At 36.0% G+C, this 26,105-nt stretch overlaps 4 protein-coding genes across 13 annotated transcripts; 1 reads left to right on the top strand and 3 right to left on the bottom strand.

Moving 5' to 3' along the window:
- The first annotated feature begins 593 nt into the window (after positions 1-593).
- Positions 594-5,475, top strand: LOC133874503 (uncharacterized). Of its 5 annotated transcripts, XM_062312341.1 has the most exons (4): positions 594-2,304; positions 2,427-2,510; positions 3,409-3,814; positions 5,214-5,475. In XM_062312341.1, the coding sequence occupies exon 1, from the start codon at positions 809-811 to the stop codon at positions 2,177-2,179; it is 1,371 nt and encodes a 456-aa protein (XP_062168325.1). In that variant the 5' UTR covers positions 594-808; the 3' UTR covers positions 2,180-2,304; positions 2,427-2,510; positions 3,409-3,814; positions 5,214-5,475. The 5 variants fall into 5 exon arrangements, with proteins under 5 accessions (XP_062168325.1, XP_062168322.1, XP_062168324.1 ...); XM_062312338.1 differs by having other exon boundaries at positions 594-2,510; XM_062312340.1 differs by having other exon boundaries at positions 594-2,480.
- Positions 5,476-6,300: 825 nt separating this feature from the next.
- On the bottom strand, positions 6,301-11,051 carry LOC133875966 (uncharacterized). 2 transcript variants are annotated; one of them, XM_062314257.1, is made up of 3 exons: positions 9,524-11,051; positions 8,054-8,120; positions 6,301-6,741 (listed from the first exon to the last, which is right to left on the bottom strand). In XM_062314257.1, the coding sequence occupies exons 1-3, from the start codon at positions 10,783-10,785 to the stop codon at positions 6,691-6,693; spliced, it is 1,380 nt and encodes a 459-aa protein (XP_062170241.1). In that variant the 5' UTR covers positions 10,786-11,051; the 3' UTR covers positions 6,301-6,690. The 2 variants fall into 2 exon arrangements, with proteins under 2 accessions (XP_062170241.1, XP_062170242.1); XM_062314258.1 differs by lacking the exons at positions 6,301-6,741; positions 8,054-8,120 and adding an exon at positions 9,166-9,400 and having other exon boundaries at positions 9,524-11,050.
- A 1,053-nt stretch (positions 11,052-12,104) lies between these two features.
- Positions 12,105-15,921, bottom strand: LOC133874598 (transcription termination factor MTERF5, chloroplastic-like). 3 transcript variants are annotated; one of them, XR_009901331.1, is made up of 4 exons: positions 15,741-15,921; positions 13,660-13,745; positions 12,556-12,676; positions 12,105-12,453 (listed from the first exon to the last, which is right to left on the bottom strand). XR_009901331.1 is itself a non-coding variant. In XM_062312455.1 (4 exons), the coding sequence occupies exons 1-2, from the start codon at positions 15,679-15,681 to the stop codon at positions 13,736-13,738; spliced, it is 1,377 nt and encodes a 458-aa protein (XP_062168439.1). In that variant the 5' UTR covers positions 15,682-15,921; the 3' UTR covers positions 12,105-12,453; positions 12,556-12,676; positions 13,660-13,735. The 3 variants fall into 3 exon arrangements, 2 of the variants coding, with proteins under 2 accessions (XP_062168439.1, XP_062168440.1); XM_062312455.1 differs by having other exon boundaries at positions 14,315-15,921; XM_062312456.1 differs by having other exon boundaries at positions 13,996-15,921.
- A 1,605-nt stretch (positions 15,922-17,526) lies between these two features.
- Positions 17,527-21,532, bottom strand: LOC133875673 (transcription termination factor MTERF2, chloroplastic-like). Of its 3 annotated transcripts, XR_009901474.1 has the most exons (5): positions 21,362-21,532; positions 19,659-20,679; positions 19,321-19,395; positions 17,888-18,008; positions 17,527-17,785 (listed from the first exon to the last, which is right to left on the bottom strand). XR_009901474.1 is itself a non-coding variant. In XM_062313876.1 (4 exons), the coding sequence occupies exon 1, from the start codon at positions 21,298-21,300 to the stop codon at positions 19,915-19,917; it is 1,386 nt and encodes a 461-aa protein (XP_062169860.1). In that variant the 5' UTR covers positions 21,301-21,532; the 3' UTR covers positions 17,527-17,785; positions 17,888-18,008; positions 19,321-19,395; positions 19,659-19,914. The 3 variants fall into 3 exon arrangements, 1 of the variants encoding a protein (XP_062169860.1); XR_009901473.1 differs by lacking the exon at positions 19,659-20,679; XM_062313876.1 differs by having other exon boundaries at positions 19,659-21,532.
- Positions 21,533-26,105: the final 4,573 nt, after the last annotated feature.

The following is a 26,105-nucleotide window of genomic DNA, read 5'->3' on the forward strand; positions in this document are numbered from 1 at the left end:
GCCATTTTTTGGCCTTGCACGGTGGGGAGGGGGCTTCCGGCGGTGTTTCTTTGGCTGGGTAGTACTGGGGTTGGCGCGTGTTTCCCACGCGCCGCCGGTATTGGCGAAATCCGCCTGTCTTTCTGCCGGTTCTGGGTTGTAGCCTCTGTTTTGTGGCTGTTGTTTCAGTCTACCTTTGTAATTTTTGGACATTTTGGGATTGTTTGATGGCTTTTTGCTAGATCTGTCTCTCTTTTATATGCTATTGTGCTTTATTGTTTAAAGGGACTTCATGGAAGATCTTTGTAATGTTTATTTATTATTTGGGTAGATGTTTTTTTTGTATATTCTGAATCTTTTCACAGTTTACCTTTGGTAGCTGCTTTTAAGTCGGGTTTTCCTTGACTTAGTGGGTGGAGTTTCTTTATCTCCGGTCACAATTGGCCTTCGGGCTATGGTGTTTGCCTTCGGGCATGTTTGAACTTCTTTTGTCTTGTATTGGCCTTTTGGTCAAGTGTAATTCCCTCTCGGGTTTGTAATGATTAATGAAGTTCACTTTATTTCAAAAAAAAAAAAAAATACTAGTAATATTGGAAAAAAAATACCATCCTACGCATTTGAATACTCTAGCCTTGTGGAGTTGTACGCACTCCGTCGAACTCACTGATTATACTCCTAGATACCCAAAAACCAGAAAGAGAGGGACGCCGATCCATCAAGCAGCCCAACTGCCCAAGAGCACCGCATACCATCTTCAAATCTCAACCCAGGTAACCATTCTTCGTTTCTTTCCGACTAAAGCAATCAGCTTTTTTCTCAATCAAGTCAAATGCTTCGTTTATTTTGCAACAAACTGCCCCAACAATTAAGGCGTAAAGCTTCGCCGCTTAGCCATGGCAAATTGTTCTCAACCTTCACTCTAAAAACCATTTCAAAACTCCCTAATTCCAAGGACCCACAATCTCTGACAGTCTCCTTCCTCCAAAACTCATGCGGGTTGTCCTTGGAATCAGCCATTTCAGCTTCCCAGAAGCTCAACATTGACAACCCAAAGAACCCCAACTCAGTTCTGGACCTGTTGAGAACTCACGGTTTGACTCAGACCCACATCAGAAATCTAATTAGCAGTCGTTCACTATTGCTTTTGGCTGATTTAGAGAATACCCTTAAGCCCAACATGAAGTTGTTTGAATCCTTGGGGTTCTCTGGCACTAGCCTTGCGAAAATGCTTAGCAGAGACCCACGTGTGCTTGAAAGTGATGCATACACTGTTGTTGAGTTTTTTAGAGCTCATGGTTTCAGTGATGACCAAATATCAACTTTGACCATGAAGCGTCCACTATTGTATTTTCTCAATGCACACAAGATCTTTAAGCCAAAGTTGGAGTTTTTCAAATCTCTGGGTTTGTCGAATCTTGAAATTGCGAAGCTTTTATCCACGGCGCCTTATATTCTAGAAAGAAGCCTCGAAAACCAAATCATTCCTTGTGTCCAAGAGCTTAGGCGGATTCTTGGCACTGATGAGAATGTCTTAAAGGCTATTAAGGCATGCTGCTCTATAGTTGGATTTAATGTGGAAGTAGTACAGCCCAACATTTCGATGTTGATAAGCCATGGTGTACCCGAGTCATTAGTTTTGAAAATGTTCTTGATTCAGCCAAAGTTGCTACTTGTGAGGACTTATCGGTTTAGTGAGATTGTTAGTGACGTAATGAAATTGGGTTTTGATCCCAATAGTCTGCTATTTGTTTCGGCCATCCGTGTGATGGCAGTAATGAGTAAGACACTGTGGGAGCAAAAGGTGGAAGCTTATAAAAGTTTTGGTTTGTCAAAGGATGAGATCTATTCAACATTCAAAAGGCAGCCATTGTTTATGATTGTTTCTGAGATGAAGATCAAGAAATTGATGGCTTTCTTTGTGAACAAACTGAAGATGAAGCCTTTGCTGATTTCCAAGAATCCTAATCTTTTACTCCTTAGCTTGGAGAAAAGGATTATTCCGAGGTGTTCAGTTTTGCAACTTTTGATGTCAAAGGGGTTGATTAAGGCAGATACTAACCTTGTTCGTGTGTGGAGAATGACTGAGAAAAAATTTGTGGAGAAGTTAGTGTGCAAGTATCAGAATGAGGTTCCTGATGTTGTTAGAGCACACCAAGGCAAGATAGAATTTCATGGGTTCTCCATTGATTTGAAAATGTGAGTCATCATGAGATCATGAAATGATTTGAGCATCGCCAAAAGATGAGGAGTTCAGTTTCAGTTCATTATTTTGGCAGTCAGCTGTTTATCTTTATCTAAGGAATTCGATGATGACATAAATTCCAGGTTCTGCAATGGCTTCATTTAGTTTAATCCATCTGAATTGTTCACCATAGTTCAGCTTCAGCAATAGAAACTACTCAAAGTTGAGTTGAAACTTTTAATGTATACGACTCCTGACATTACAGGTTAAGAGAAGTAAACCTTGGCATGCTCTGATACACTGGAGGATGATGTTATTTGTAAGTATCGAGGCATTTTAGGATGTTCAGGTGTGTTGATCAGATTTCACTCTGCAACCATGAATTTTGAGCATTATTTCTATTCTTTCAAAGTGACCTTAAAAATTTTACTTTCTTTTGTGCTATATGCATATCTTCTTCTCTTTTTTTTTTTCCTGACTTGCAACGACTGATGAATACCTATGTCCTTGTTGGTTTAAAATCTAATCTTTCTATCATCCTTCTGTTTGCTGTTATAATGAGATTTAGTGAACTTGTATTTGGTGGTTATCCTATTGTACTTTTTCTGCTTAACTAGTATTTCTTCAGAATTGTACTAATCCCATTGCTTCATATATGTGAAGTCTAAATTTGAGAAATGGAACTTATTAAAGACACTCAGCTTCTCAGTTTGAATAAGATTAATAATAATAAGAGTTTGATCTCTGGATAAGGACTTGTTATTTGGAGCTAGGGCATGGTTCGGGTGCGTGTTGCATAAAGTAGCACGTATATGTTGGCCGAAACTGATAGGACTCTCCTGGACTCTCCTCAATGTGGATACATCCATCGGCCATATCTTCTCTTGCATGATAAAGATTACGATAAAGAGAAAGTACAAGTTGCAGACTCACACGTGCATTATTACTTTAAAAATGCTAGTCAAATTGTAATTGAAGCTCTATAAAATCTTTTATAAAGTTAAGTCTCACTTGCTAAAGAACTAATGTGGGGCTTAGCATTTATAAAACACATTTATAATTCACTCACTCAATGTGGGTAACATATTTTTCCAATGTGAAACTAACTATTTGGACTGTAACCAGAGTTCGTCTATCCGGCTCACCCTTATCACACTATAGTCCGAATTTTTTGCCACGTGGCATTTCTTTTTTAACAAAAAAAAAAACGTGAAGCTTCTAACACGCTAACCTTCATGTATCATCAGACGTTACCACTCTTTTTCTCCAAAATTTTCAAAAACTCCCTCCCAACAAATCCTCCGGCCCCCACTGCTACCGCCAACGCAACCGGAGACTAGCCGCCCACCGCCGAGTTCGTCACCTCCGCTCACCGCCGCCCTCCCTCTCTCTCTCTCCGCCTTTTCTATATTTCGTCGCCCACCGCCGGCCAGTCACGCCACCCACTACCTACCCGATCTCTCCACGGTTAGTCTCTCTCTCTCTCTCTCAGCTCACTTGTTGAAAAAATAGTGAACTAACAACCTGTTCAGCTATAGTGCTTACCTAGACTTATTGAAAGAGGCAAAATTGCAGAGACTTAATTTTCCAGAGCCTTCCGCCACAGACTTGACTGTGTTGATTTTGCGTCTTGCAAGCTGCTTCTATTCTCAGGTTTTGCTTCTAATCTGAGTCTTTTTGGGATTTTGTTCCACTTCTGAAATGCCGTTGAAGTGATTTTGGGGATTTTGTTGATATGGGTTTGTCATGATTTTGGTTTCTTAATTGTTTTTGGGATTTTGTTGATATGGGTTTGTCATGATTTTGGTTTCTTAATTGTTTTTAGGGTTTTCTTTGGTTCAATTTCAGGGTTTTCTTTGATGTCGAAGCGTTCAGTTTTGGAACAAAAAAAAAGGAGATTAGTGGTCATTAACTGATATATTTTAATTGCAAGTTTCGATTTCATTTTGAGATTATCTGCGTTTATTGATGCATTTTATTCTCAACTAGTGAAATTCTTGTGCGTGACACTTAGCTAGATTGTAGTGTGCAACTCAGCATTGCCTTTGCAGAGATTTGTAAATCCAGATACACCAATTGATTAAATCTCTTGAGCCTTGTGTTTTTAACGGTTTTTAAATTTTGGACTTTTCACTTTTCAGTGATAGTGTTTTATAGAATGTTTGGCCAAGAAATAAAAAGTTTGCCAATTGAACTGCTCTTGACTTGAAATAAGGATTGTTATTATTATTTCCTGAGCAATTTGAACTTAGGATTAGAGTACTATTAAGTGTGGTTCTTAGATGTTCTGAGAGCTGTAGTTTGATAGATCATACACGGTTTCTACAAATTAACTATTATTAGACAGTAAGGGCATGATTTGGATCTTGTATGTGGGTGTGTTATATTATTTGCTTAGAATTTGTTAGACGCTCAAGGGCAGGTTGTGGGTGGCGACATTTAATGTCCATTTAACTTCTAGCTTTGGAGTTCATATCTTTCCTTCCAATGTTGTTCTTGTTTTTGTCATTTTGAGAAAACACTCGTTTTTGGGTTATAATGCTTCTTTGTCATGACTGTTTCAGTGTTCTGTTCATTAGTTGCCACCTAGGGTGTTATTTTGGTGATTCAAAGAGTAGTGAAGTTTACATGGGATTGGTTTTAAGTTTAAATTCAATTTCTTTGTTCTAAAGTCTGAGTTAATTGGTCAAACTGAGTGTTGGCTAAACCAAGGAAATATAAAAAGAGAATGTAAATACAAAAATAGTTGAGTTGAAGTTTAGTAGAGATGAAATATGGATTCAGGTCGGGCAGTATTTGACTCACAAGGCAATATGGTTAAAGCTGAGTGATACTGGTGTTCGCATATTGTTTTTTTTTTTTTTTCTAGAGCTTCTCCAAGTTTAGACTAGCTTCTATCCATGTATTCTGAGCTTTTTATGGAATCACAAAATTTAAGAATGGTTTATTGAAGCGAAATATGATACGTGTTTATGGTATTTTATGAATGACTTTGTTCTATTCTCATAAATGTGTCTATTTCCTATTAAAAGTTTGTTACTATTTCATGTAGGCAATGAAAATTGTGCTTCAGGGTGGAGTTTCTCAATTGCCACAATGGTGGAGAATGATACTGAGATAAATGGTGATGATTCTAACAGTTTGTTCGAACTAGAAAACCTCCACCACAATCCTTTGAGTATTTTTTTTTTTATTTTTTTTATTTGTGACAACCTTGTGTATAATCAAGTTTCTGAGCTTCATATAAACGTTTTTTACAATTATGATTGGAACGGCCATTGTTTGCTCAACTATTAGACAATGTTTTATCGAATCGAAGGTTACAGATTTCTGAATCTATATCTAGCCTTCATGCCCATAAGTAAATACCAAATTTTGAGCTAAAAATGGACAGATTTGTCATGCACTCATTTGGAGGCTTTTGCTAATTTAACTTCTCATTTAGTTTCTGTCAAAGGATAGCTTCTTGCATGCTAGTCTCTCTTTCTAGCAGTTGGGTTATTGCAGCGCCAAGTAAAAGTTGAGCATGTAACTCTAGTGTTTTAAAACATGATTTTGTAATGTTTGTTACTTGATGTAAAAAGATACAAATAAAGATTCAGATTTAGTAGTACAAAGGTTCGAATGTTAGAAAGAAAGGACTCCAAATCAAATGGCCTTCCATTTATCTCGTTAAAGCAACCGTGGATTGCGTTGAATGTTGATTCATACATAGAATCACAAAAAAAAAAATGAAATTAGTTTGAGATCGGCACAGCATTTTGCTGCTAATCAAATTAGGTGCATGGTGGCACTTTAGAATGTGTGAGAAAGTTGAATAAATATATATTACATTGTACCCACCCTGCTTAGAACTCATTCTAATATCAGCATGGGCACAGAAACAATAATGTTGAATATGGCCTCAAAATAAAAGATTGGCATAATCAAAGGAACTTTTGGTCCATTCCCCATCCACCGTATGAAGTATGCTCCTAGCAATTATAACAATCCCACAACAAAAGCAAATTGGCATATTAACTGCTACGGAATCTCCTATAAAAGTTTTAGTGAAAGCAAATTGCTAGACCAAAAAAAAAAAATGAAATACTCCATACTACAAATGAAACTGCATTTCATAGAAAAAAATCTGTACACCCATGCAATCTATTCGAATAGTTAGTGGCAATACACTACATCAGTAAGAAGTGTGGCAATACACTACAGATACACATTTGAATAAGAATTCTTTGGAATGGCAATATTTGTCAAATACTCCAAACAATTAATTATTTACAATAAACTCTTAACTTAACCTGCAAAAATTTGGATATTTTTCAAATAGTTCTACAACCATCCTCTACAGCATAGCCATCTTGATTACGATTCCAACCAAAATAAGCATGAGTCCTGTTCTTTATATCTAAAATCCCATGACCAAAGCTGGCTTCGCGGTAGGCAGAGTAGCTTGGCTGGGGCTTGGTCATTCTGCAGGATTGACCAAAACCAGAATGATATAAACACTCTCTCTAGGCCTCATTACATATGTATCATCCACTTGTGACTGGAACACAATGCTTGGGAATGTTATAGCTATGCCCCTGCTCAAAGAAATTAAATAAATAGTACTCAGAAATTTGGCATACATAGATAAATATGAGTGACTACGAAATACGAATGTTAAAGACAAGGAACTTCTGACATACATTTCCTTTTATATTTTCTGTTGACATTTCTGTGTACCCATAGAAGAATTTTATCAAACAACATGTAGTCTCTCCTCATAGAAGAATTTAATCAAACAACGTGTAGTCTCTCCTACCCAAAAATAGTTCTATTTGATTTTCGATTAATTTTTAACCTTTAAGAGAGATTACAGTACAACTCCATCACCAAACCAGACGGTTTTCTTGTTGAGTTCCAAAAACAGAAGAAGAAAAAAAATCATTTCCCGGGTATGAAGTTTAGTTTATCCGAAATATGAATATTCTTTATGGTTGTTTGTATCAAGAGCCAAAGAAGAAAGAATAAAGCTTTCATCAATACCCAAATGTTCATTCAGAATTGTTTGTACGTTCTCAACACTTGAAAAATAGTTTCTTCACAGAGAAAACACCCTGCAGGCAAACCATGGTACAGGTAACGAATTTTTAGGACACAATCTTTTACTGAACAATAAATTCATATATGCCACTGGCGTGCCTGGCCCACTACACCATCCTAGTAAAAGCTTCCATGAGGAGAACACCAAACATCATGGGAAAAATATGGAATCAGCCAAAAAGAGTTTAGAAAATAAACCATTTTAATTAGTAGTCACAACAGAAATATGAGGACCAGATTCTTTCAGCCAAAGCTCTCTTTTTCATTATCTATAGAGAATTCTCAGATTAAGCAAGGCATTAGCGAGAGAAAAAGTCAGAGGGGCACAAGGAAATTCACTACAACTATAAGCAAAGATAACCAGTCCTCCCCGGAAAAGAACATGGTGATCTGGTTCTTTTCTGAATCCCTCAAAGTCCCATTCTTACACATGAATCAATGGGGTTACAACCACTTCCTCCTTTTTTCTGCCCAAAAATGGGCCTATCCTACCTCCATGCATCAAAAGGACGATGTTCTATTCCTCATTCCACGCGGGAGAACTCCAATAAAATACTATTCTAGCGAGAGAAAAAGCTCAATAAAAGTTTTAAAACACTGCTTAGAGCTGCCCCTGCCTCGCGTGCGTCCATCACTCCAATAGCTCTTCCTTATCCCTCCACAAAAAAGAGGGGATCCAAACCCACTACTCAAATTTCACACATTTCACACTACCCACCATCACAGTGCAAATATTGGCTTTGATGTAGACAAGACAAACAAAACAAACAAGCTCAACAATGGAAACAAATAGAAAGGAAAGCAACCCACCTTCAACCGAGCGAGCGAGAGAGAGAGAGAGAGGAATCGTGGCTTCAATGGAGGCCCCACACACCACCTTCAATCAAAACCCATAAACCAAACCAAATCTAAGATTCAAAATAAAAACCCTAACCAATCAAATCTAAGATTCAAATTCAAAACTCACAAACCAAATCAAATCTGGGATTCAGAGAGATCGGGTAGGCGGTGGCGCGGCTGGTCGGTGGTGGGCGACGGGCAGTAGGCGGTGGGCGGATAAATCAAAAAAAAAAAAAAAAAAAAAAAAAAAAGAAAAAAAAAAAGGGCAGAGAGAGATAGATCGGAACGGCGGTGGTCGGCTAGTATCCGGGCGGATTTGGCGGAAGGCGGTGGGGGGTGGGGCGGCGGTGGGCGGAGGGTTTTGGGTTGGGAGGGAGAGTTTGAAAATTTTGGGGAAATAGATTTCATTTAGTATATTTCATGATTTGAGAAGCTGTGATATATTTTTTAAAAAAAACTTGTGCCACGTGGCACAAAAGTCGGACGATAGTGGGAGAAGGGTGAGCCGTATAGACAAACTCCTGTAACAATAGACACTTTATTCATGGTGAAAGAAGGGATCCTAGTGATATTGGAAAAAGTGTGACATAAATTATTTATAAAAAAGGCAACAACTTCTATTTTTAGGGCAACCAACTACCTTATCATCTCAATAGTTTTGAAATTCTATACTTTTAAACTCAAATGTTGGTCCAATCCTTTTTCTTTTCCATGAATGACTAATATTATCCAAAATTTAAGCAAACTGTAAAGAGTTTCATTAATACATCAAATAATTCAAAAAATAAAAAAAATAAAAAAACACAAAAAAGTCCAAGTACATTAGAGAACAAAATTGAAATTGAGATGATTAACATGATGCGCATACATAATACAAATACATTTTAATCCAGCCTATAAGTCGCCCCCTCCGGAACTCATTCAATCTCATATTCAATGAGTTGCATCCGATCTCATATTCGACATGGTGACAGCTTTGATAACGAATAATATAAACCTCAGGCAAAACTCACCTTTAAAAATTGGTTTGCGAGGAGGTGCCCGAAAGCTTATATAAACAAACTTGAAGGCAAGAATAAGAATTAGTATGATAAAACATGTCAACGTTGTTATAAAATATAAGATTAACTGAGTCAGAAAGATATCTTCAGTGCTTTTCCTCACATATCTCAAAAGGTTACATATGATGAAATCTGATCATAAGGCCTCGAACTCTTGAACATCCTAGAATGCCTTCACATTTGAACTACTTTAACAAATTACATCATCCTCCAAGTATCAGAGTACTCCAGGATTTCCTTCTCCTGAACTGTATGTCTGTAATGCAGATGGATTAAACCATATGAAGATGTTGCAAAAACTCTGGAATTTATTGCATGGTTGCATTCCTTAGATAAAGAAAATAGCCCACTGCCAACATAATGAACTCATAATACTCACTGTTTCAAATCAATGGGGAACCCTTGAAATTCAATCTTCCCTTGGTGCACCCTAACAACATCAGGTACCTCATTTTGATACTTGCTCACAAACTTCTCCACGAATTTGTTCTCACTCATTCTGATCACGTGAAAAATTCTAGTATCTTCCTTGATCAACCTCTTTGAAATCAAAAGTTGCAGAACTGAACACCTCGGAATAATCCTCTTCTCCAAGCTAAACTGTATAAGAATAGGATGCTTGGATATTAGAGAAGGCTTAATCTTCAGTTTGTTCACAAAGAAACCCATCGATTTCTTGATCTTCTTCTCTGAAATGGCCATAAACAATGGTTGCCTTTTGAATGCTAAATAAATCTCATCCTTTGACAAACCAAAACTTTTATAAGCTTCCACCTTTCGCTCCCACAGTGTCTTACTCATTGATCTTAAAAACAACTGTTTCAAAGCTAATGAATGGGGCACACCATGGCTTATCAACATCGACAAGTTGGGCTTGAGCACTTTTTCCACATTTGCTTGAATTAACCCGTAGCCTGCCTTTATAGCCTTTAATACATTCTCATCAGTGCCAAGACTCTGCCTAAGCTCTTGAACACAAGGAATGATATGCTTTTCGAGGCTCCTTGCTAGAATGGAAGGCTGCGTGGATAAAAGCTTTGCAATTTCAAGATCCGAAAAGCCCAAAGATTTGAAAAAATCCAACTTTGGCTTTAAGATCTTGTGCGCATTGAATAAATACAAAAGTGGACGCTTCACGGTCAAAGTTGATATTTGCTCATCTCTGAAACCATGAGCTCTAAAGAACTCAACCACAGTGTATGCATCACTTTCAAGCACACGTGGGTTGTTGGCGATGCTAAGCATTTTGGCAAGGCTAGTGCTAGAAATCCCCAAGGATTCAAACAACTCCAAGTTGGGCTTAAGGATATTGTCTAAATCAGCCAATAGCAATCGTGGACGACTGCTAATTAACTTTCTAATATGGGTCTGAGTTAAACCGTGAGTTCTCAACAGGTCAAGAACTGAGTTGGGGTTCTTTAGGTTCTCAATGTTGAGCTTCTGGGAAGCTGAAATGGCTGATTCCAAGGACAACCCACATGAGTTTTGGAGGAAGGAGACTGTTAGAGATTGTGGGTCCTTGGAATTAGGGAGTTCTGCGACGGGTTTGACAGAGGAGGTTGAGAAGAAGTGGCCATGGGTAAGGGATGAAGCTTTGTGCTTCAATTGTTGGGGCAGTTTTATGCAAATTAAACGAAGCATTTGATTTGTTTGAGGAAAAAACAAAAAAAAGCTTGTTCATTTAGATGGAAAGAGTGAAGAATAGTTACCTGGGTTGAGAATTAGAGATGGTATGTGATGCTATTGAACTGCTTGAAGAATTTGCCTCCTCTTTCAGGTTTTCGTCCCACCCAAGCACAATCCGAAGACAAGTCGGTTTCGCCTATTCCATCGCTAATGCACAACTCATGGCACCAAACAGTGTGTGCCCTAGGCGACTCCTGCAAAAGAAAAAAGAACTTCTCGTTTGTTAAATTTCTTTTTTTTTTATCGTGTTTTTTTTTCGTTTTTGGTTTTTTTTTTTTTTTTTGAAAATGTTAGATTTGGAAAATGGGGCTCAACCTCGTGTGAAGAGTTGTTGTGATGGTGCAAGAATCAAATTCCTTTTTTTTAGAGAGGTTTTTTTTATTTTATTTTTTTGTGAAAAGGGTTGTGATATGACTAACATGAGAGTAATTTATAATATTTGGTGAGTGTTTTATGTTTTTACTTGTTTGAAACTTTGAATAATATTTGGTGAGTGTTTTATCTTGGCAAATAAGAATTTGGGACACCAGAATTACACAAGAGAGCTACATTAGGGGTGGCAATTCATATTCTCCTGTTGAGTTCAGATTGCGTTAAGACATGAGTATAAGACTATATAAGCCAACATTAACCCAATCAATTTAATTAAATGAGTTAAACTCTTTAATTCTAACCTACTAATTTCTTATTATGTTCGTATCAAATTCGCGAGTCGTGTAAAAAATTATCAACCCAAAATGTGGCGTGTCAGGTTCGAATCATGTTAAAACATGAATATAAAATAATATAGGACAATCCTAATCTGATCTATTTAATTAAATTGGCCAAACCCTTCAACTCTAATCCGCTAATTTTATGTTAAGATCATATCGAGTTTGCGGGTCGTAAAAAAAATTGTCAGCCTTACTGCTACAGGGCTACTTGCTCGGAACAGGTGAGCTCCTCGCCCTCTCTCTAAGGGCGGTTAAAATTGCATTGCAATTTGAACATTTCAATCGTAGAGAATCTTGATTGCATGTTAAATTCAATCGAAGAAAATACCTGATATGGAACATAATCGAAATGGAATTGAATTGTCTATGTTAAGAATTATAACTTGTCACGGTAATTTGAACTTAAAACCTAAACTCCAAATGACAAAAGGCAATACTATTAAGCTAACAAACTTTTTTTCATAAGATCTCTGTTTTTTATACTCAATGAAGAAACTAAAAGACAGTTAATCATTATTTCAACCAAAAATTTTGAAGGAAGAACCTTTCTGGTTAACATAATATGGAAAAAGAATTGATAGCCTTCTTGTTTCAATGATAATTATCAGTCTCTCTCTGCATCAAAATGTTTTAAAACCCTTCTATTGAAATAAAGGCACTCACCACATGGACAAAAAAAAAAAAAAATCTCTCTAAATCGACAAAGGCAAAGCTCAAGTAGACATGAAACAAAAGAGTCAAAAGACTGATACTTTTGTTTACACAAATTGAGCAAGGAACCTGGAGAGCCATATCTCAAAGCACACTGTAAATCATCTTTCAGAATTCATCCCAATGTAACACCTTATGGCAAATACAAATATGAAAAAGGATGAGAACTCCATTGCCGCCATGCTTTAATATGGCATGCCTGCAGCATCAGACATAATAAGAAAATAGCAAATAGACTTTGTCATTTTGCTTTAGTTTGTATTAATAATTCAAAAATTATCAAAAGGAAAGCACCACTGACCAAAATTTGCAAAACAATCCCTCCAAAGACTAAAATTGCCAAGAAAGCAAGTTTTCCAGTATGCAAGCACGTAGGTCTGCCATTGTCAAAATTGTCTGCCTCACCTCATAGAGGAGAACAACTGAAACAGAACATGCTATTAAAGCAGAAATTTAAGAAGCGGATCCATCATATGTTATGTCGTACCAGATTTCCAATCTATTTTTTTATTAAGAACAACTTTATGTGTTCACATGAAGAAATGAACTAGGGACTCAAGACCGAGCAGCCATACAATTTGCAAGTGAACACCATATAGTAATTATGAAGATTTGTTTTGAGTACCTAGTATTAGCAATTACTACATGAATATTCTGTAAGAGCAGTGTTCCTTGTAAGTGCATCTTTTTTGGATAAATAAAAAAGATAAAGGGTTAAATATATTTTATACTCCTCAACTAACTGCAATTTTTTATAAAACTAAAGAACTGACAGCTGTGACACTTAGATATATCCAACTACCAATTTGTTGCATTTAAGCTACTCCGTTAGATGTTGTCATCTGTTTAGATGGCATGTGACCACTTTTCTATCATTCTTCCTATAATATCCATCATTTCTTTAAAACCAAAATAATTAAATAATAATAAAAATTTAAAAAGACGAATTAAAACCAAATGAAATAATAAATAAATAAATAAAAATCGAACCTAAGGTTAGCCACCCCCAACAAGGGTATTTTCGGAAGACTCTGGTGCAATATCCAATGATGCTAGCAAGCAAATTGATAGCATAATACATACTATCATTTCTGATTTAAATACATGACATTAAAATTCAACATGGCTTCATGAAATGTGCGCAAAATAAAAAAGGTTGTTCTTTTAGATTTAAACATAATAGATAACATAGCTAAAAGATGAACCATAGGCAACCATACATTTCATTTAGATTTACACAAGTCCAGAAATCTAAGAGAATACTTAAAAAAATAAAAATTGAAAATTATAGTGCAAAAAATACAACCAAATAGTAGGAAATGAGTTAAAAAATGACCCGCTTCTCTCTGTAAGGGCCGCATAAAGCGGTATCTTAAGCAAAAATGGCACAGAAAGGGGCACGAACCTCGAAATATTCATCAACCCTTCACGAATCCCAGCTTGGAAGCAACAGTCACTACCGGAACGAAGCTGAATGAAAATTAAATCAACCTGAATGCATTTACACCATGAATCCAACCATATGTTAAATGTGTGTTTAACAATACTTATGCCATATAATGGCTGATAATTGCTAAGTAGCAACTAAAAATAACTATTATGGACCGATGAATGAAAGTAAAAAACATAGATGTATAATAATTCCAAGAGGGAAAATGGTTGTATAGGGAAAATTTGAAATACCAAAACCAAAATATAAGATTAACTGAGTTTGAAATATGCCTTCAATGCTTTTCCTTACATATCTCAAAAAGTTAAATATGATAAAATCTGATCATAAGGCCTCGCACTCTTAAACATCCTAGAATGCCTTCACATTTCAACTACTTTGCAAATTACATCATCCTCCCAAGTAATCAGAGTACTCCAGGATTTCCATCTCCTGAACTGTATGGCTGTGATGCAGATGGATTAAACTATATGAAGCTAATGCAAAACATCTAGAATTTATTGCATTCCTTAGATGAAGAAAACAGCCCGCTGCCAACATAATGAACTCAAACTGAACGCATGATTTTCGGGCAATGCCCAGAGCATGCGATGATCTCATGATGACTCACATTTTCAAATCAATGGGGAACCCTTGAAATTCTATCTTCCCTTGGTGCGCTCTAACAACATCAGGGACCTCATTTTGATACTTGCTCACTAACTTCTCCACGAATTTGTTCTCAGTCATTCTGATTGCATGAGAAATGCTAGTATCTTCCTTGATCAACCTCTTTGAAATCAAAAGTTGCAGAACTGAACACCTCGGAATAATTCTCTTCTCCAAGCTAAACCGTATAAGAATAGGATTCTTGGAAATTAGAGAAGGCTTCATCTTCAGTTTGTTCACAAAGAAACCCATCGATTTCTGGATCTTCTTCTCTGAAACACGCATAAACAATGGCCGCCTTTTGAATGCTGAATAGATCTCATCCTTCGACAAACCAAAACTTTTATAAGCTTCCACCTTTCGCTCCCACAGTATCTTATTCATTGCTAGGGAACGGATGGCTATAATAAATTGCAGAATATTGGGATCAAAACCCAATTTCATAACTTCACTAACAATCTCACTAAACCGACAAGAGGACATGAACAGTGGATTTGGTCTTAAAAATAACAGTTTCAAAATTACTGACTGGGGCACCCCATGGCTTATCAACATCGACATGTTGGGCTTGAGCGCTTTTTCCACATTAACTTCAATTAACCCGTGGCCAGCCTTTATAGCCTTTAAGACATTCTCATCAGTGCCAAGAATCCGCCTAAGCTCTTGAACACAAGGAATGATTTGCTTTTCGAGGCTCCTTTGTAGAATAGTAGGACTCTTGGATAGAAGCTTTGTAATTTCAAGATCCGAAAAGCCCAAAGATTTGAAAAAATCCAACTTTGGCTTAAAGTTCTTGTGTGCATTGAGTAAATACAATAGTGGACGCTTCATGGTCAAAGTTGATATTTGCTCATCTCTGAAACCACGTGCTCTAAAGAACTCAACCACAGTGTATGCATCACTTTCAAGCACACGTGGGTCTCTGCTAAGCATTTTAGCAAGGCTAGTGCCAGAGAACCCCAAGGATTCAAACAACTCCATGTTGGGCTTAAGGGTATTCTCTAAATCAGCCAAAAGCAATAATGGACGACTGCTAATTAGATTTCTGATATGGGTCTGAGTCAAACCGTGAGTTCTCAACAGGTCCAGAACTGAGTTGGGGTTCTTTGGGTTGTCAATGTTGAGCTTCTGGGAAGCTGAAATGGCTGATTCCAAGGACAACCCGCATGAGTTTTGGAGGAAGGAGACTGTCAGAGATTGTGGGTCCTTGGAATTAGGGAGTTCTGCGCTGGGTTTGATAGAGGAGGTTGAGAAGAAGTGGCCATGGGTTAGGGATGAAGCTTTGTGCTTCAATTCTCGGGGCAGTTTTATGCAAATTAAACGAAGCATTTGATTTGGTTGAGAAACAAAGCTTGTTGCTTAAGGTGGAAAGAGTGAAGAATGGATACCTGGGTTAAGATTTGGAGATGGTATGTGATGCTATTGAACTGCTTGAAGAATTTGCCTCCTCCTCTTCTTGGTTTTCGTCCCACCCAAGCACAATCCGAAGACAAGTCGGTTTCGCCTATTCCATCCCCAACGAGCGCACGCAAGGCTCATGGCACCCAAGATCCCCAAGAGTGTGTTTTTGTTTAGTTCTTCTTTGTTGCTGTTGTGTTTTGTTTTGGTTGGTTTAAGGGTCTGTTTGGGTTTGCGATTTCAAAAAGTGCGATTTAAAAATAGCGATTTTAAAATGTGCGATTTAAAAAAGTGATTTTTAAAAACGCAATTAAGCGTTTGGCAAAATCGCAATTTGGCCTTTAAAATCGCAGTTTAGCCTATTAAAATACTGCGTTTTTAAAAAAGTACCACATTGCCTGCGATTTGAATAAGCACTTTTCTGCGTGTTCAAATCGCAATTTTTTAAAAACTCAGTTTCCAAACGGTTCACTTTCTACGATTTGGTTTAAAATCGCACTTTTTCTCTACGAAATCGCAATCTCAAACGCACCCTAAGTGTTTTGGGTGTTTTTTTTAGAGAAATTCTGTGTCTGTAACGTGGTTTTGGTTGTACAGACTCATTCTTTGCCTATAATAGATTTTCTTATTCATAAAAAAATAAAAAAATAAAATAAAATACAATTTACACTTACCCTTTACCACCAAATTTTAAAAAGCTACACGCTTATTACTCTAATTACCATTTTGTTGTAAATTATACATTCATTATTATCTACTGTTAAAATAGACACACCCAAAAATAAGAGGAAAAAAATACACACGAGACACACACGTGATTTCTTCTATTTGAATTGTTTGAATTATCTTCCAAATTAAATTTTAAAAAAATAATTAAAGTGGTGACTAAACCATTTATAAGTGGTTTGGCCACCCCCAAGCTGCAAAAAGGGTGACCAATTCTCCTATACAATGTAGGGTTGGTTTAGCCTCCTCCACACCATTTTCATGAGAGGATAAGCCACTCATACGAGCAGGGGCGAAACTATAATTTTAGGTACATGGACATAACTAAAATAAAAAAAAATAAAAAAAAAAAAACTTTTGAAGAGGTAAAAATTAAATTTTAGATGGTTTATCTCATAAAAATACATTGTTCTTTGGAGAATTTTAAAACTTTTATGGGCTACTGCCTTCAAACCATGTGTATAGTTCCGTCCCTACCCATGAGATTGTAGGGTTGGTTCGACGTAGAACCACCCCACAAGATTGTTGGATTGGTTTGACCATCTCTAAATCATTTTGAGGGTACTCTAACCACTCCAACAGCTTGAAGGGATAGTCCAATCACCGTTTTATTTTTATTTTTTTCTAATTATTATTAATACTTTTTATGGGTAATTTGAGTAATTCAAATTTTTTTAAAAATAAAAATAAAATGTCACATATGCACCACCAGTGACACTTACAATCTACTTTAACAGAAGATGTTGGCAGATGGTATCACTTTCTTTCAGTTCTGCACTAATTAGTAATTGGAAGGGTTAGTGCCAAAGTACATTTTTCCCTACATACTCATCTCATATCCCACTTCCATAAGCTAACAAACTTTTTTCATAAGATCTCTGTTTATTATACTCAATAAAGAAACTAAAAGACAGTTAATCATCATTTCAACCAAAAAAATTGAAGGAAGAACCTTTCTGGTTAACATAATATGGAAAAAGAATTGATAGCCTTCTTGTTTCAATGAAAATGTTTTAAAACCCTTCCATTGAAATAAAGGCACTCACCACATGGACAAAAAAACATTAAAATAAAATAAAAATAAAAATCACTCTAAATCGACAAAGGCAAAGCTCAAGAAAACATGAAACAAAGGAGTCAAAAGACTGATACTTTTTTTACACAAATAGAGCAAGGCACCTGGAGAGCCATATCTCAAAGCACACTGTAAATCATCTTTCAGAATTCATCCCAATGTAACACCTTATAGCTAATACAAATATGAAAAAGGATGAGAGCTCCATTGCCACCATGCTTTAATATGGCATGCCTGCAGCATCAGACATAATAAGAAAATAGCAAATAGACTTTGTCATTTTGCTTCAGTTTGCATTAATAATTCAAAAATTATCAAAAGGAAAGCACCACTGACCAAAATTTGCAATACAATCCCTCCAGAGACTAAAATTGCCAAGAAAGCAAGTTTTCCAGTATGCAAGCACGCAGGTCTGCCATCATCAAACTTGTCTGCCTCACCTCATAGAGGAGAACAACTGAAACAGAACATGCTATTAAAGCAGAAATTTAAGAAGCAGATCCATCATATATTATGTCGTACCAGATTTCCAATCTATTTTCTTATTAAGAACAACTTCATGTGTTCACATGAAGAAATGAACTAGGGACTCAAGACCAAGCAACCATACAATTTGCAAGTGAACACCATATAATAATTATGAAGCTTTGTTTTGAGTACCTAGTATTCGCAATTACTACATGAATATTTTGTAAGAGCAGTGTTCCTTATGAGTGCATCTTTTGGATAAATAAAAGATAAAGGGTTAAATATATTTTAGCCTCCTTAACTAACAATAATTTTTTATAAAATCCGACGAACTGACAGTTGTCACACTTCGATACATCAAACTATTAATTTGTTGCATTTAAGCCATTCCGTTAGAAGCTGCCAGCCTGCCATCTATTTAGAAAGCACGTTACCACTTTTCTGTCATTCTTCCTATAATACCCATCATTTCTTTAAAACCAAAATAATTAAATAATAATAAATTAAAAAAATTAAAATCAAAATAAATAAAAATCAAACCTAAGGTGGGGCCTGTTGGCCACCCCCAACCAATCTGGGGTGGCTCGCCCCCATTTCCATTTTTTTTTAGGTTTTTTTTAAATAATTATTATTAATTTTTTTTATTGATTAATAATTAGAATAGATAAATTTGGGTTTTAATTGTCAAAACAATGTTATTTTCAAAAGATTTTGGTCAAATATGGTTTTTCCATCCAAGCAAATGATCAACACTAACAGAATGGCTTAATTACAATAAAATGGTAATTGATGTATATAAGTGTCACAACTGTCAGTTCATGAGGCTTCATAAAAATTTGTTTTTAGTTGAGGGGGCTAAAATATATCTAACCCAATGATAAATACAGTTAAAAAAAAAAATTGAACTATATTGCACAAATTGCAATATGCCAATATCCAGTAATGCTAGCAAGCAAATTGATAGCATAATACATACTATCATTTCTGATTTAAATACATGACATTAAAATTCAACATGGTTTCATGAAATGTGCGCAAAATAAAAAAGGTTGTTCTTTTAGATTTAAACATAATAGATAACATAGCTAAAAGATGAGCCATAGGCAACCATACATTTCCTTTAGATTTACACAAGTCCAGAAATCTAAGAGAATACTTAAAAAATCAAAATAAAAATTGAAAATTACAGTGCAGAAAATACAACTAAATAGTGGGAAATGAGTTAAAATGACCCGCTCCACTCTGTAAGGACCGCATAAAGTGGTATCTGAAGCAAAAATGGCACAAAAAGGGGCACTAACCTCCAATATTCATCAACCCTTCCCGAATCCCCGCTCGAAAGCAACTACCACCACCGAAAGGAAGTCGAACGAAAACTAAATCAACCCGAATACATGTACACCATGAATCCAACCATATGTTAAATGTGTGTTTAACAATACTTATGCCATATAATGGCTGATAATTGCAAAGTAACAACTAAAAATAACCATTATGGACCGATGAATGAAAGTAAGAAACATAGGTGTATAATAATTCCAAGAGGGGAAATGGTTGTATAGGCAAAATTTGAAATGCCAAAACAAAACTATAAGATTGATCAGTGAGAAATATGTCTTCATTGCTTTTCCTCACATACCTCAAAAGTCACATATGATAAAATCTGATCATAAGGACTCCCACTCTTGAACAGCCTAGAATGCCTTTACATTTGAACTACTTTTACAAATTACATCATTCTCCCTCCTGAACTGTATGTCTGTAATGCAGATGGATTAAACCATATGAAGCTGTTGCAAAAACTCTGGAATTTATTGCATGGTTGCATTCCTTGGATAAAGAAAATGGCCCACTGCCAACATAATGAACTCGTGACTTTTTGGCATTCAACGAACTCATAATACCCACAGTTTCAAATCAACGGGGAACCCTTGAAATTCTATCTTCCCTTGGTGCGCCCTAACAACATCAGGGACCTCATTTTGATACTTGCTCACTAACTTCTCCACAAATTCATTCTCATTCATTCCGAACACATGAAAAATGCTAGTATCTTCCTTGATCAACCTCTTTGAAATCAAAAGTTGCAGAACTGAGCACCTCGGAATAATTCTCTTCTCCAAGCTATACCGTATAAGAATAGGATTCTTGGAAATTAGAGAAGGCTTCATCTTCAGTTTGTTCACAAAGAAACCCATCGATTTCTGGATCTTCTTCTCTGAAACACGCATAAACAATGGCTGCCTTTTTAATGCTGAATAGATCTCATCCTTTGACAAACCAAAACTTTTATAAGCTTCCACCTTTCGCTCCCACAGTGTCTTACTCATTGCTAAGGAACGGATGGCTACAATAAATTGCAGAATATTGGGATCAAAACCCAATTTCATAACTTCACTAACAATCTCACTAAACCGATAAGTGGACATGAGCAGTGATGTTGGTCCTAAAAAGAACATTTTCAAAGCTAATGACTGGGGCACACCACGGCTTATCAACATCGACATTTTGGGCTTGAGCACTTTTTCTACATTCGCTTCAAGTATCCCGTAGCCTGCCTTTATAGCCTTTAATACATTCTCATCAGTGCCACGAATCTTCCTAAGCTCTTGAACACAAGGAATGATTTGCTTTTCGAGGCTCCTTGCTAGAATAGAAGGCTGCGTGGATAAAAGCTTTGCAATTTCAAGATCCGAAAAGCCCAAAGATTTGAAAAAATCCAACTTTGGCTTTAAGATCTTTTGTGCATTGAATAAATACAAAAGTGGACGCTTCACGGTCAAAGTTGATATTTGCTCATTTCTGAAACCATGAGCTCTAAAGAACTCAACCACAGTGTATGCATCACTTTCAAGCACACGTGGGTTGTTGGCGTTGCTAAGCATTTTGGCAAGGCTGGTGCTAGAAATCCCCAAGGATTCAAACAACTCCATGTTGGGCTTAAGGATATTGTCTAAATCAGCCAATAGCAATCGTGGACGACTGCTAATTAACTTTCTGATGTGGGTCTGAGTTAAACCGTGAGTTCTCAACAGGTCAAGAACTGAGTTGGGGTTCTTTAGGTTCTCAATGTTGAGCTTCTGGGAAGCTGAAATGGCTGATTCCAAGGACAACCCACATGAGTTTTGGAGGAAGGAGACTGTAAGAGATTGTGGGTCCTTGGAATTAGGGAGTTCTGCGATGGGTTTGACAGAGGAGGTTGAGAAGAAGTGGCCATGGGTAAGGGATGAAGCTTTGTGCTTCAATTGTTTGGGCAGTTTTATGCAAATTAAACGAAGCATTTGATTTGTTTGAGAAAAATAAAGCTAGTTCATTTAGTTGGAAAGAGTAAAGAATGTTTACCTGGTATGCGATGCTATTGAACTGCTCGAAGCATTTTCTTCATCCTCTTTCTGGTTTTTGTCCCACCCAAGCATAATCCGAAGGCAAGTCAGTTTCGCCTATTCCATCTACAACGCACGCACGACTCATGGCAACCAAGATCCCCAAGAGAGTGTTTGTGTGTTTTTGTTTTGTAAGGGGCGGGCAAATGATGTATGTGCGGGGAAAATACCATTTATTCCTCTAATTACCATTTTGTTGTAAATTATACATTCATTATTATCTAGTGTTAAAATAGACAGACCCAAAAATAAGAAGAAGAAAAAAATTAAAAAATTAAAATATATATATATATATATATACACACAATACACACATGTGATTTCTTCTATTTGAATTGTTTGAATTATCCCCCAAATTTAATTTTTTTTAAAAATTAAAGTGGTGACTAAATCATTTATAAGTGGTCTGACCACCCAAGTTACTAAAGGGGTGACCAATTTCCCTATAGAATGTAGGGTTGGTTCACCCACCCCACATTATTTTCATGGGAGGCTGAGCCACTCATACAAGCAATGGCGAAGTTATAATTTTAAGTGGGCATAACTAAAAAAAAAAAAAAAAAAAAAAAAAACTTTTTAGGAGGTAAAAGTTAAATTTTAGATGGTTTATCTCATAAAAGTATATAATTATGGGAGAATTTTAAAACTTTTGGGGGCTACTGCCTTCAAACCATGTATATAGTTGCGCCCCTACCCGCGAGGTTGGAGGGGTGGTTTGGCGTTGAACCACCCCACGCGATTGTTGGATTGGTTTGACTATCCCTAAACCATTTTGAGGATACTCTAACTACTCCAACAGCTTGAAGGGATGGTTCAACAACTGTTTTATTTTTATTTATTTTTATAATTATTATTAATACTTTTTATGGGTAATTTGAGTAATTCAAGTTTTTTTAAAAAATTAAAAAAAAAAAAAAAATGTCACATATGCATCGCAGGTGACATTTTCTATATACTTTAACAAAAGATGTTGGCAAATTGTATAACTTTCTTTTGGTGTTGCAATAAGTAGTAATTAGAAGGGTCAGTACCACTTTTTAAAGTTAATTGATTAAGTATATTTTTCCCTACATACCCATCTCATATCCCACTCTTATATTAATTGGCTGATGTGGCAATATCATCAGCTCTCTGGTCAATTTTTATTAAAAATAAAAATTAAAAAATTAAAATACTAGCGGGCTTGGTCACATCAGTCCAATTGTATAAAAATGGGATATGATATGAGTATTTAAAATTACTATTCACAATATATGTAAAACACATGCTTAAAACACACATTTATCATCATTCAAATCGTGATTGAATAAAAAAAAAAAAAAAAAAAAAAAAAAAAAAAAAAAAAACATGAAGTAATTGGTTTTATACCGTACATGGAACAAAATCGATCAGAAAACAATATTTGATATAAAATAAAATGTCTATGTTAAGAAATAGGGAAAAATATTATAAAAATTATATGCTTTTAACCTTTTATTAAATTACTCATTCAAATTTAAAATTTAGGTTTAGTTACAATTAACTGCTTCAACATTAATTTACATATTGCCCCCCCCCCCCCCCCCCCCCTAAGATTGCTACATGTCACACTCATGAGTGCTAGCCTTACATTGGTTTTTTACTATGTGATGTTGGGCTTTGTGAACAATTTTATTGAACTTCAATTATAAATTGATTAATCATTTTAGAGTAGTAGCGTATATATGGTTATCGTTTTCCTTAGGTCGTAACAAATTGTATTAGAGCAATCTAGTATCATCATGTAGTATTGGAGTATTGCATAATGTGGTCCTAACGATAATGTCAGATATTTAAAGGGAGGGAGATTGTAACACCCCAGTTTCACACATTGAGAATATAATTAGCTCACATGGAGTTTGTGGATTATAAATGAATTTATGGGTGTTAAGTTTTACATTATTTTCTTATTAGGTGAAACTAAACTTTATAAGTGATTCTAACGAGTTCCAATTGCATCTTGACTACTCATTTTGAAGTAATTGTATAAATATGATTAACGTTTTTCACGAGCGGTACAATTGTAACTAGTATTTCTAGTAAACAAAGAAAGATATGTTTTATTATAACAAAAATGGCTTACATTACACATAATCGTTGATACGTTTTTACTTGTGGACTCATAAATTTCACTTGTAAAATTGTTAATTTTATGAGTAATTATTCACTACCACTTAAATATACAACTTTTCACCATCTTGCCTATGTGGCAAGGTGGTCCCTCACCTTAATTTATTTTTAAAAAATAACAAAATTTAAAAAGTAGTAGGGAACCACCTTACCACATAAGGAAGGTGGTGAAAAGTTGTATATTTAGGTGACAGTGAATCATTATTCTAATTTTATAGATATAGCCGCACCAAATGGGCAAACGAGTACGAGGGGTACAGCCAATAGAACCCATAGAGTTGTGGGCTCATAACTTTTGGGAGGTCAAGGCAATAGCTTTGTTTATAAAGACTTAAAAGTTTTATGTCTGGTGGGCAATGTGTCATCTTGTTGATATATAGTTTTTGAACTCGGGAACAATAATGAGTCAAAGTTATGTTTATACTAGTGTTTTGGTGTTCCAAGCCATGGGCCTTATGGTTTTAAAATAATAATAATAATAATAACACATTTTTCTATGTGTTGAGTTATCAAGAATAATAGTAGCGACATGTGATGAGTCGTTATAGCTAATCCCACTTGGCACCTTCAATAAAGTTTCGCTAGATGTAATGATTTAAGAAAAACGTTAGACACATAGACTTTATCATTTCAAAATGATTAATCAAGTTGTAATTAGAACTCCTTAAAGTCACTTATAAAATCAAGTTGTACCTAATAAGAAACTAGTAATAAACTCAATACTTTTGAATATCTTTATAACTAACTCATTTAGGATGCAATACATCTTTCCAATTATTTGGAGGTGTCACAATAGATAAGTTGTTCACGGAGAAAGGAGGATCCCTATCAATGTATTTGATATTGTAATAAGCGCAACATAAATTATTGATGGTCTGTTTGAATTTATAATTTCAAAAAGTGCGATTTTAAAATGTGCGATTTAAAAAAGTAATTTTTAAAAACGCAGTTAAGCGTTTGGTAAAATCGCAGGTTAGCCTTTTAAAAATTGCGTTTTCAAAAAAGCGCCACATTGCCCGCGATTTGAATAAGCACTTTTTTGCATTTTCAAATCGCAATTTAAAAAAAAAAAACAGTTTTTAAACAATTCATTTTCTGCGATTTGGTTTAAAATCAAACTTTTTCTCTACGAAATCGCAATCCCAAATGCACCCTTATAAGGCAACAACTTATATTTCTTATCATCTCAATAAGTCTTAAGATAAATATATAGACCATAGTATTTTTGAAATTCTATAATTTTAAACTCAAATGTTGGTCCAAGCTTTTTTCCTTCATATGAATGACTAATATCATCAAAAATTAAAGCAAGCGGGTAAGAGTTTCATCAATAGATCAAATAATTCCTTAAAAAAAGTCCTAAGTATGTTGTGAACCGAGGATTTATTTCACGGTCGTTATTTTATTTAGTTGTACCTAACAATAACAATGTATATAATGTGATGTCATTTAAAAAATTTAGGGAAAACTTCAATTTACCCCTATAAAGTTGTCACCGATTTGCAATTCAACAACCAATGTTTCAATTTTGTTAATTGCACCCCATTAAGTTTTAAAAAATTTCAATCCACCCCCTTCCGTCCAATTGAGCCGTCTGAAGAAACGGAAGTGGACCCACGTGAGTGGCACATGCGATTTTTGGTCCGAAGTTGACAAAAATACCCTTACTCAAACGGCAGCGTTTTGTGTTTGTGGGGAAACTGGCAACTGGTTCGGTGGGAATCCATCCCTATCCACCCACGTGTCCATCACACATTCAGTTCTTCTCCCATCTCCATCGTCTTCTCACGGCTCTCCCCCGGAGACTGCCTTTCTGGCGATTCCTTTATATTCGGCGCCTTCGGAAGTAGTGGCAGAGTCTTCCAGCGAAGCCTTTCTTTTCCTATTGCACCGCTTGCTGTTAACAACATTGTTATTGCTATTATCTCTCACATACCTTCACTTTCCTCTCCCACTTTTGACGCACAGGTCAGCTTTCTCCGGTGTGGGACCTCCATACACACAACGAAGATACCTATGACAAGGGAGTACAAGGATTGGCATGTAAAGAATCCTCTTGCAGCAAGCATTTCCTCAAGCTCTTGCACAACAACTTCATTCTCCAGATGGGACAATTCTGCCGCACAACATGGTCCATATATATTTGTAATTGTAGACCAACTCATCCATATATACGTACTTCACTTCCTGTCTCTCTTTGATCTCTCACACAATACACCGACACACACAACATGGATATTTCCTTGCGAATGAATCCGATAAATGCACCCAGCTAGTTCCAAAGCTGCGCAAAACTATATCATGCAGGGCAAATTAGTTGGCCATACAAAAGAAGACCAACTTTTATAAAGTTCTTTCTTTGTTCTGAGAATGTTGGCTTTGAGATGACATAAAGAAGGCCTACAGAAACTTGGCTCTTCAATGCCACCCAGATGTCTGTCCTCCATCTGCAAAAGAAGATTCCACCAGATGATTTGTTGAGGTTTGGAAGGCTTATGAGACACTTTTTGATCCAATTTCATGTAATGTCTGACATGGACATTGGCACCTCCCAC

Source organism: Alnus glutinosa, chromosome 8 (genome assembly GCF_958979055.1).
Source record: "Alnus glutinosa chromosome 8, dhAlnGlut1.1, whole genome shotgun sequence".
In the NCBI taxonomy this organism is placed as follows: domain Eukaryota; kingdom Viridiplantae; phylum Streptophyta; class Magnoliopsida; order Fagales; family Betulaceae; genus Alnus; species Alnus glutinosa.